The 11,184-nt window shown below is 35.1% G+C and overlaps 2 protein-coding genes across 4 annotated transcripts; one reads left to right on the top strand and one right to left on the bottom strand.

Annotated features, from left to right (window-relative positions):
• The first annotated feature begins 1,979 nt into the window (after positions 1-1,979).
• LOC106665111 (glutamyl aminopeptidase-like) lies at positions 1,980-8,624 on the top strand. Of its 3 annotated transcripts, none has more exons than XM_014391316.1 (18): positions 1,980-2,135; positions 3,462-3,607; positions 3,689-3,970; positions 4,030-4,171; positions 4,227-4,488; positions 4,544-4,705; positions 4,765-4,862; positions 4,927-5,061; positions 5,115-5,407; positions 5,463-5,551; positions 5,636-5,763; positions 5,821-6,033; positions 6,091-6,170; positions 6,277-6,422; positions 6,480-6,603; positions 6,660-6,773; positions 8,281-8,389; positions 8,442-8,624. In XM_014391316.1, the coding sequence occupies exons 1-18, from the start codon at positions 2,082-2,084 to the stop codon at positions 8,583-8,585; spliced, it is 2,721 nt and encodes a 906-aa protein (XP_014246802.1). In that variant the 5' UTR covers positions 1,980-2,081; the 3' UTR covers positions 8,586-8,624. The 3 variants fall into 3 exon arrangements, with proteins under 3 accessions (XP_014246802.1, XP_014246804.1, XP_014246803.1); XM_014391318.2 differs by having other exon boundaries at positions 3,673-3,970; positions 8,442-8,613; XM_014391317.2 differs by having other exon boundaries at positions 1,987-2,135; positions 3,661-3,970; positions 8,442-8,613.
• Positions 8,625-8,724: 100 nt separating this feature from the next.
• LOC106664973 (venom serine protease-like) lies at positions 8,725-10,234 on the bottom strand. Its single transcript, XM_014391086.2, has 6 exons — positions 10,142-10,234; positions 9,871-10,081; positions 9,624-9,803; positions 9,398-9,567; positions 8,827-8,980; positions 8,725-8,762 (listed from the first exon to the last, which is right to left on the bottom strand). Exons 1-6 carry the CDS (start codon positions 10,232-10,234, stop codon positions 8,725-8,727), a joined length of 846 nt encoding a protein of 281 aa, XP_014246572.2.
• Positions 10,235-11,184: the final 950 nt, after the last annotated feature.

Below are 11,184 nucleotides of genomic sequence, written 5' to 3'. Positions count from 1 at the left end.
TTGATTAAACGAAAACCGCCTTCAATCAGAAACGGATCTTCTCAACGCCATCTGCGTTAAAATACTGCTTTGTATTGTTAAAAATGTTAATAAAAACAATTAGATAAATAACCTTGGATTTAAAAGTATTATTTGGTAAAAAGCTAAAACATTCATCATGTTTGTGTGTTGCATGGTAACCCGTTGTTCCCTAATTTGTTGAAGTCGTGAGGAGCGGTCAAGAATGAGGTAGTTTAGAAAAACACCTTTTTCGTTGTTTTGTCGACGTTCCGACCTTCATTCGGGTCATCTTCAGGGCATAAAGTGTGGTGCTATTCTTGTGGTGTCATATTGGTTTTGTGTGAAAGCGTTGTGTTTCAACTTGCTTCACTCATAACATTTTCACATAAAACCAATATGACACCAAAAGAATAGCACCACACTTTCTGCTCTGAAGATGACGTCGAACGTCAGCAAAAAATTTAAAAAATGTTTTTCTAAACTTTCTCATTCTTGATCGCTCCTCACGACTTCAAAAAATTCATTATGTTGATCAATATTTTTTAAAATGCAAAAGTTGAACACTCATATAGAATTAATTCATTTATTTGTAACAAAATAGTACTTGTTCTCCCTACTGTTAGATGATGATGATGAATGATTATGCAAGGTAACAGATTACACAAATTAAGAGTTGTCGTCAAGCTTTTGAACATTTTCCCCCTACTACAACAGAGATGGCAATTCCAGGCACCAACCCTAGTTAACAATTTTAGGGCCATCTAATAAGCACATATCCAAAGGATATATATAGAAGAGACGAAAGGGGTAGGAGAGGATGTGGCATAAACAGTACAAAAGACAATGGAGAAATTCATAGGTTTAGAGATTAAGAACCTTATGCAAAAAACTATTCACTATCAACAACACGACGCAACAATTCTACAGAGACCAATTGGTAGATCAGATAAATCATTACAGAATAAAAAAAATAGTTCTCTTTTTCATGGAAATAGAAGGAGCTGACAATATCTCGTGTAGATCCATTGAAACGGCAGTGCAAAGTCGCAAAGAAAGGTTATATACCCTCTGAATATAGCTATGCTACCTAGTATGTTAGCAATGCTAAGAAGTTGGATAATAAGCGCAGAACTTGGCCATCAGGCTATACAAATTGCACCTAGCCAAAGATAGCCCCCAAGGAGAGGTACTATCGCCACTTCTATAGTTGCTGGTAATAAATGAACTAATCACAGAGCTTAACAGCTTAGCATACTATACATAGGTAGGCAGATGACCTAACAACATGAAAGGAAAATGTGATAATACTTTGCCGAATTAGGTGTAAATATTGAAGAAATATGACGTGGGAAATAAATATGTAGCCATACCATTCTCTAAAGAAACTAGTTAATATTTTCGGTTAAGGTTCAAAGGAGTCGATCTATTTATGACCTTGCCCTCAGCGACCAACATAAACACACACCACACACACACACACACAGAGAGAGAGAGAGAGAGAGAGAGAGAGAGAGAGAGAGAGAGACAGACAGACACAGACACACACGAGAGAGGATCTGTTCTACTGTTTCTTCTTCTTATTCTTCTTATTGGCCTTTCAACCTGAATGTATGAAAACATAAAATATACAGAGCTGGATAACGTGTTAACCACAGGTGGTCACTACTATGTCATGGATATTGTTGAAAATATATTTTAAAAAATTTTCCTTGGTTAACTTCAAGTACTTGTAGGAAATATTGTAAAAACCGTCTTTATTGTAAAGAAATACTTGTGTACTTTTATGACTGCAGGCTGTAAGTTACCGCGTATTAATCGGTATGCGTACTTTTATGCCTGCAGGCAATACGTTACCGCGTGTTAATCGGTATAAAAGAAAGTCAATTGAGAAAAACTATTCGATCAACCGTGTAATAACACAATTTCACAAAGGGACAAAAATCATGTGTTGATTATGAAAGAAAACAACTCTTCGTCTTATCCCAGCTGAAATTTTCATAAATTTCACAAAACGCCATCACGACAACTACACAAACTTTCATATTCTTCAGACATCGAAATCACAAATATTAAAGACCGACATGGCTCACAACGGACAGACAAATCTACCTCACGTCATGAGGGTGACAGACATGGTAAGTGAACATTTTAAATGTCCATGGATCATAAAGTTAAAATAATAAAGACGCGAAAGAACCAACTCTGGCATATTCGGCCTTTTGGTGATGGGCCTGTAAAACCCAAGATCGTGCGTCGTCCTGGAGTCCTCCCACATAATACGTCCATATTCGTTAATAATGATGGACAAATTAACGCACCACTCTATTTACTTTAAAATTAAATCCAATATCTTTCTATATTAGTTACAGAAAATTAGGAGCTATCGTAGTCAAAATAAATAATACTTTGTTTACTTTTGTACTGATTGATCCCATTTGCTCAAAAAGTAGCATTATGCCCTTCCCTTCTGCTATACTTAAAGATCGCGTTCATATTTATTTTATATTACACAAGCTTGTTAACCAGAGCTTACCTTTAATCTACATCTACAAGAAATCCAAAATCGATCCTTTAAAATGCTTGGCAACATCACCCGAAGTACCTGTCAGTACTAAAATCATTCTTGTTATGTTCATCTATATAATTCACTTGTTTGACCTATTCTTGAATATGCTTCAATCATCTAGAATCTGCACAACTATACTGATAAAAAAACTTCTACAAACCATTCAAAATAAATTCCTACATAAATTTTCACAATAGAATGTCACAATAATAAATCCTCTCATGTTTCCATTAAATCTTACTTCAATATTCCTGAACTTCGCCGCAGAAGAAAGTATTTTGAGATTATTTTTGTTGTATAATTAATTAATAATTGTATACATTAACCAGAATCCTTGATAAACACCTATTTTACATACATCCTTGCCACTTCAAAAATCAGAAAATATTTTTTATTGAATATAAAGGAACAACTTTTTCCTACACTTCCTGGCACAACGCATCATGATAGAATGTGTAGAAACACAATAAAAATTAAACATCAGTTAATCAAAGCATAACAATTTTTAGAAAAATAAAGCCTAAAAATAACTTATTAAATTCACTAGTTTTCGTGGTCCGCTTGACCAATGAATATCTTTCAATTAATTAAGGTTTTTAGTTTAGATAAAAACCTTAATTAATTGAAACCTAAAAATAACTATGATGCATTGCAATGTATGATGATAGAATGTAATAGCATACACAATACTATTGATTTTTTAATACATCTGTTCCTCATTAAAACGTTAGTTGAAAGTCAATCAAAGCATAACAATTTTTAGTAAAACAAAGCCTAGGAAAATCACTAAAGGTTTAATTAATTATATACTATTTTATTGGTGTTTATTTATATTCATTTGAACTGTTCTTCGCCAAACAGTTATCCATTGTGATTAAATATTCATATTTTCCAGCTAGAAAAAATGTGCCCTGATATATGGAGGGCAAGGGTTTGGGAATTTGACCATCGACTTCCAGAAGCTGTCAGACCTGTGCACTATGATTTACATCTCGACCCAAGAATGGAACTGGCTTTTTTCAACGGGAAAGTCACCATAGAGTAAGCACAAATGGACCAGAAGCACAAACATTGCCTAATTAACGAATGTAAAGTTTAATTTCCAGAAATGTTCAATTCCAGTATTGATGTATTTGAAAACAGAAATTATCTCTTCCTACATATGAAAGGGCTGAATATGCTGAGCAGCCAGCTCTTCACTGCAAATGGTGTCTCTATTCCTATACTTGATGCATTTCCTTTCAAGAAGAATGAGTATTGGGTGATACTGACTGAAGAAACATTGCCACCAGGAGCTTATATTCTCAGATTTGATTTCAACGGAGATCTTTCAGGTTCCGTCGTTGGTATGTTTCAGCAAAGATTGAAGAGTTCTCTTCAACCACCAAACGATGAAAGTGAAAAGTAAGACATCAGAAATTGTTTATTTATTCAAATAACTTGACAAATGCTGTTTTTTGCAGTTTGATTGTATTTACTCATATGGAACCACAATATGCCAGAAGAGTCTTTCCATGTTTTGATGAACCATCATTCAAAGCAACTTTTTCTGTCCGCCTTGTAAAACCTGATGGATACACCGCTTTATCAAACATGCCTCAACTGGTGATATATTTGTGTGATATCTTTGAAAGAAAATGTAGTTTTTAAATTTTTACAGTGTGAAGTGGAGTCTTGCCCTCGTTCTGGAAATAGCACTGTCACTTTTGACAAAACACCCCCAATGTCCACATACTTGTTAGCATTTGTTATTACTAACTTCAAACCCACCCCTGTTCTGGCCTCTTGTGGCGGAGTACCTATTAGGGTGTTTGCAAAAGTACCCACACACCCGGATGTGTTAAACACACAAAAATTAGCCCTAGATGCAATGGACTGGATGGAAAACTATTTTAAAATTAGCTATCCTCTCCCTAAGCTAGGTAACAATTGGGCAAATTTTGCAGGAGATCTCAGAACAATTGAATTTCATTTCAGATATCTTGGCAGTGCCAGATTTTGCATCTGGGGCAATGGAAAACTGGGGCATGATAATCATCAGAGAAATGAAAATGAGCAGAGATGCAGATGTTATCGACTGGGAAACTATCAATTATACAATGGGCCATGAACTGGCCAATCAGTGGTTTGGGAATCTTGGTATTTTTGATTAGAAAGTATAAAAATAAAAGTGACTAATATAACCAATTAAATAATAGCAACTATTGTTTGGTGGGATGACATCTGGCTAAAAGAAGGTATGGCAATGTTCTTGTCAAACTTGATGTTAGATGATATATTTCCTGAAATGCAAGGGGTAAATTGTTCATAGAAAAGAAATTGAAAGCAATTGTTTTAATTAATTAAACTTTTTCCTTTAGATACCAAATTTTGTTGAAGCACAACTTCATCGTGGTCTTGTAAGTGATGCAACACTATGCACCCGACAGCTCTTACAGCAAGTTATTTATCCATGTGACATTGCTGATGTCTTTGATGCAATAACTTACACAAAAGTCAGTTCAATAAAATATTTCCTGTAAAATCTGTATTAATAGTTATGCATCAGGCAGCCGCAATCTTGAGAATGTTCGAAAGTACCAATCCAGATAAATTTAGGAAAGGAGTGCAAAACTTCATTCACATGTTTAAATATTCAAACGGGACGAGCCAGGACCTCTGGCGCCTCATAGATGATTCTGTACATGCTGAAGATTGGGTCCATGCGTTCAACACTTGGGTTGGACAACCAGGATATCCCTTGATTTTAGCTGCAAGAGGAACATGCACACTTGCAGTGCAGCAAATAAGATGCCTTAATGATATTGCACTTCGTTTTGACACACAGGATTCGCCTTATCAGTGAGACAAAATATCCCGAAGTGTCATTCTCTGTGATTAATAATGTATATTTTAGATTCCGATGGGATGTTCCAATCCAGTATGTAACTTCTTTGAATCCTTGTGAACCCGAACTGTTATGGCTTTCAAGCGATGAAAAAGAGGGTTTGGTTTTATTTATTTCATACGTTAAAATAACATTAGTTTTTATTAATATATTTAATATGTGACTATTTTTACACTTTGCAGCAAGAGCTGATCTTCCAAGTGGCGTTTGTTGGTTCAAAATGAACATAAGACAGCATGGTTTCTACAGAGTTACATATCACCAGCAAGAATGGATGAACTTAAGAGAAGTTTTGCTGAACACCCCTGAGGTAAAATTTTCAAATTTTATAATAAAGCTTAAGATTAAACATTTTATATTTACACAGGTGTTGACCCCCGAGGACAGAGCCAACTTACTAGATGATTCATTTTTTTTGGCACATGCAGGGTTCGTCTGTTATGGTATCCCTCTTCAGTTAGCAACTTATCTGAGATACGGTAAGGAAGACCACTGGCTACCATGGGCTACTTTTTCTAAACATTTGTCCCTTATGAGAAATGCTCTCAGCAATGATGAAAAGGACGTAGAGACGCTTTTTGTATGACATGTACTTTTATCCTACAATAACTATGAAATCCTAATTAATTATTTAAAGGAGTACGCCCGAAGTATCGTTGATCGACAATTAACCGATGAGCTATGGTTTATTGAACCGTCTGAGCCAATCAAAGACAGGTAATTTACGATTGTTGTATCCACCCTTATTAGTAGTATTAGTAATTTTCCATATTGTAAAAAGTATTAGGATCTGTTCAGAAATATTAATTAGTGTATTTTTCAGGAAGTATAAGTTGGCCTTGCTGAAAATAGGTTGTAAACTACGAATTCCACACATGATCGAACAGGTGGGCAACTTGTTCCAAACATGGTCCTACAACCCTCATAGTAAAGACCATGTAGATATAAGACGAGTCATTGTAAAACACGGTAAAACATTCAACTTGAACTTCAAGTACAATCATTTGTAAACATGTTTAATTTCAGGCATTACAAACAGAGATGCCTGGCTAATGGTCTTTGAATTATATTTAACTGAAAGAGACACTATTGAAAAGTGCCTTTATCTGGAGTCACTGGCATCGATTAAAGACCCAGAGTTGTGCCAAAAGTGAGATGTTTTTATATAAGCTTGCAAAGAGAAATTAATTTTGTTCTTTAAAACAGGTTGCTAGACCACATGTTGACTGAAAATAAACCCGATGACCAGGAATTATTTCTGGTACTGTTCACAATGGCAAATAATCCAATTGGCAACAAGGAAGTTTGGGCATTTATTAAGTGAGTTAAAACATTCCCACCCAAAATACAGTCTCCCCAAAATCACACCCATTTTCATATTGTTTTTCTAATGATGTCATTTTCTTCACATAACCGCTGAGATGGGGAGAGGGGTGGCTTACAGTAAAGAAGGTGAAACATCATTTAAACTGCTTATATATTTCCAAAAAGAATAAAATGAAGTAGAGCCTAGTGCTGTCTTCAATTCCGATGACCTAGTCATCGTAGAGAGAAATAAACAGTCTTTTCAGAAATTGCATGAGAAAACAGACCGGTTGGGTTTGCAAGTTAATAAAGAAAATGGAGTATGCAGTGGCCTCCCGTATGCAGACCCAAAAAAATAGAATGGAGAGAAGAATATAAGAAAATTTTAATTATTTAGGAAAAACAATCACAGCCAAGAATAAACTTTCACAGATTGGTGCAAGGTTGAATGCGGGTTGACCTTACATGTACCTTTTAAAAACAAGACTAAATACAAAGAACTTTATTCAGGGTTTATAAGTCAATACTAGTACTATACGCCTCAAAAACATAAAGTCAGCAGGGCAGGATAGAAAAGACGTTTAAAAAAAAATAAAATAAAATAAAAAGATTTGAGGTGGAAGGCATCTTAGAGGGAAGACTCTGGATCAAGGTGTGGTGTTGAAGAAGAAAGCAAATTCAGTCATTACTGCCAAGCTTTCCATCTATTTTGAGGTCAACTTGTCCTTGGCAGTGTTGGAACTGTCATCCTTCAAGGAAATTTGAAATCGCCAGTAAAAACTTAAATATGTTAATCTTTAGAAATATTTAAGATTGTTTTGCCCTGAAGATGGCTTTAAAATAGGTGGAAAGCTTGGCAGAAACAACTGAATTTGCTTTCTTCTTCAACTCCACACCTTCATCGAAAGTATTCATGAGTGAAAAAGTGGTCGATATTTCTAATACTGCAAATCAAAGAGGACCTTGAAAGTTATGAGTGGAGAATGATAGCCAATAGTAGAGTAGAGTGGCAGTATATTTTCAGGGAACCATGGGTCTTCATGGCTCATAAAACTAAGAACAGAACGGAGTCTAGTGAAATTCGTTCCTCCTTTTTTTTAAAATAACATTTCACCATTTAGCATTGCCTTAGTCTTAGTCGACAGACTTTTTTTAATTGGCTCAGGAGAACACTTTTTTTAAGACAGCAGGTAAATTTAGAGCATTAGTAGTGAAAACGGCCAAGGAGCCCACCATCGTAGGCAAAGATGACTCACCAACCAAACCATGAAGAAGGCATCGAACTCCTTTTTTTAAAATTTTTTTTAAATTCAGGTATCATATGCAGATGCAAATAAAAAAACATTTACAAAAGTCATACATGAAAAACGTCCAGATCTCCTATAGCTGAAGGCTAAAATTGTCCAAGGAACACAGGACACCGTCTAGACACCAGCCTCAATAATAAAGAACCACCTACCAATCTCTAGCTACCACAAAGACAGACTTTGCAGTTCAATATTATAATTGTCATTTTTTCCAGGTCTAACTGGGATGCTCTTCTGGATAAGTACTACCTCAGTGAGACATGTTTAGGGCTAGTTCTTCCACACATAGCACAGTTTTTCAACACTGAAGAACAATTGGATGATGTAATGCTGTCATATTACCACATTATGAAATTTTCATTGAAATCTGTTTTAGATGAAAGAGTTCTTGAAGGGGAAGCAAATTACCAGTGCTATCTGTTCTCTGGACCAGATACAACACAACCTAAACTGGAACACGAAATACAGGAAAATCCTTCTCGGCTGGCTCAATCTTTTATTGGAAGGAAAAGTCTGTTAATGTATTGTTATTGGAAATAAATGTAAAATGTTACACAAATTTTTTTTTCTTTTATAAGATTAAAGGTGTCAAGGACTACTTATTTTGTTAATTTTGGCATTTATTGTCATAAATTTTACATTAATACAATCCAAAACTATCAAAGTTCCTGAAAAGCACAGACATCGTCCCCAGTTGCTAAAATGGTAATGGAATTAAATGGTTGGAAAAGAATAATCAAACTTTAAATTATGTAACTTACTGCTTAGAATTTGGTAAATCCAAGGGACAAAATAGCTGACGTCAACATTAACAGAAGGTGTATCACAAGAATACCACCCAAAAGATATTAATCCAACAAGATAGTATCTTTTTGTTTTGGGATCATCCCACAGAATTGGCCCTCCTGAATCACCCTGGAAATAACACACACAAAAAAATCAGCATGTTTTCGGCCCTGTTGGTAGAATAAATAATAAATGAACTTTTCTATATTTGAACACACCTGGATCACTCCCATCAAACTAATACAAACGTTTTAACTTAAGATTTTAACTTGAAGTGGAAATGGGCTTCAAACATACTATATCTTTAATGGAAAATGTTAAATAATTAAAATGATTCACAAATTTTCTGTTGGGTTGTCCATTTTTAACAAGAAAATTAAATAAATGAACAGTCTATTGATCATTAAATAAGAGAATATTTATATTTTATACTAAATATAGCACAATTTTCCAAATTAAAGATATTAAAGGGGAAAAGAAAATGGATTGGTTGGATGTACAGTTTTTTTTTTCATCAGGTACTTATTTTAATAAATTATCACCTACCTTACACTGACTTGTAGCTGGCTGGTAGGTGCATAGGTGATGTTCCCTTATTTTGACCAAATGTTCATACTGGGCAAACGTGCTGTTGCAGAGGTCCAGATCTACCCCTTCAAGTTTTGTCTTTTTTAGGATTCGTGAACCCATGCCATAGGCTTTCACCATGCCCCAGCCTATATCAAAATATATTTGAGATATGTGCAAATGAATTTATATTAAGTTTGTCAACCTGTGTGGTGAAGAGTTTTTCCAACGGCGTTGAACTTTTTGAGAGGGAGGCAAGCAGGGCCGATATTGTGTGAAAATTCTATCGACTTCATGACCAAAATTGCAACGTCGTAAGAAAGAGGCCAAACATAATTTGGGTGTGCTATTATTTTCTTTGGGGATATTATATTGCTTGGTTTTACTTGAAAAACATTACATATTCACGTTTCTAATGGGCTTACATTATAAATATAAAAATTATAAAATACCTTCATCGAGGTTGTTAATTCCAAAAACGACACCGAAAGAACTTACAGGAAGTTTCTTGTAACGGGCATGGACGCAGTGCCCTGCAGTCAATACATGATGATTTGAGATGATAGTGCCACCACAAAACTGCACGTTTTCTGGTTTTGACATAAGTGCAGCCATCATTGGCCATTCGCCATCATCTGATTTTTCACCTCCTATGATTTTCCCCTTTCAAAAATAGTAATATTGTTAAGTTAACGGTTAAAAAGTACATTTAATGAAACTTACAAAATTTCTCCAACCACAATTACAGTTGGATTCAAATCCAGAGCATTTGGTGCAAAAGAAATAAAGTAATATTAAAAAAGTAATTTTCAACATTATTGCTATTGAAAGAGGCATTTCTAAATCAAGCATCTTCTTTTATATATAAGATTTCTTACAAAACTGATTAATTCATAGGAGCCTATATCAAGTATTACCCAAGAATCAGAATTAGAATAAAAATGCGAAAGCAGTTGTGCGTATGTTTTAATGTCTTGGTTTCTGGATCAGTAGAATTTTTCATATGCTCTAAATCAGAATATGGCACAGATAATTTTTTTTACCGCTATTGTCAATGTACAGTGACTATAGGTGTCATAGTTATATAAGGGATACAGTTCTATTAACTATAATTCCTCAATTTTCCTCTAGATAATGTATTTATTAAAATATGCCATACCAGGCTAATACATGGGCATCTAATCTCCTAATAAATGTGCCTCTTATGTGGCACCAAAATAACAGTAAAACACTTGTAGATGTAATTTTCCAGGGTATGGTATACTGCGCCCTTTAAGAGCTATTGTATCCCCCGTTCTCTTCCTAAAGCACATCGGTGAGTCCTATTTCATCAAGAAACTTGATTAATAGGCCCGGTTTTAGTGGCTGAAGCTCTTCTATGGTCACATTATACATCCCAAAACATATCCTCCTGCGGGCTAATGTACCTCCGCAGTTTGTTAGTAAATGGTGCCTCTTCTGCCTCCTTGCAGAATCTACATGTGCCATCTTGGATTGTTCCAATTTTCTTTAGGTGTCCATTTAATCTACAGTGTCCTGTTAGGATTCGCAGTCTGTTCCTGCTTCCTTTGACACATTCTGAGATTTCTTTCTTGCCAAAATTGGTTAGAAGATTCTTGGATTATCTATGTCCAATGAGTGAATTCCATTGTTCCTTCATTTTCTTTTTCCTTCTGTCTGAGATATTCGTTAATAGTGTGGATTCCTATGCCACAGAAGCGGTCAGGTCCTGTCAGCGGTGTAGCAGCCCCTTTCTTTACAAGGGT

Source organism: Cimex lectularius, unplaced genomic scaffold (genome assembly GCF_000648675.2).
Source record: "Cimex lectularius strain Harlan isolate CLEC.00 unplaced genomic scaffold, Clec_2.1 scaffold138, whole genome shotgun sequence".
Lineage (NCBI taxonomy): Eukaryota > Metazoa > Arthropoda > Insecta > Hemiptera > Cimicidae > Cimex > Cimex lectularius.
Note: the sequence above shows the minus strand (reverse complement) of the source record. Positions and strands in the feature narration are given on the sequence as shown.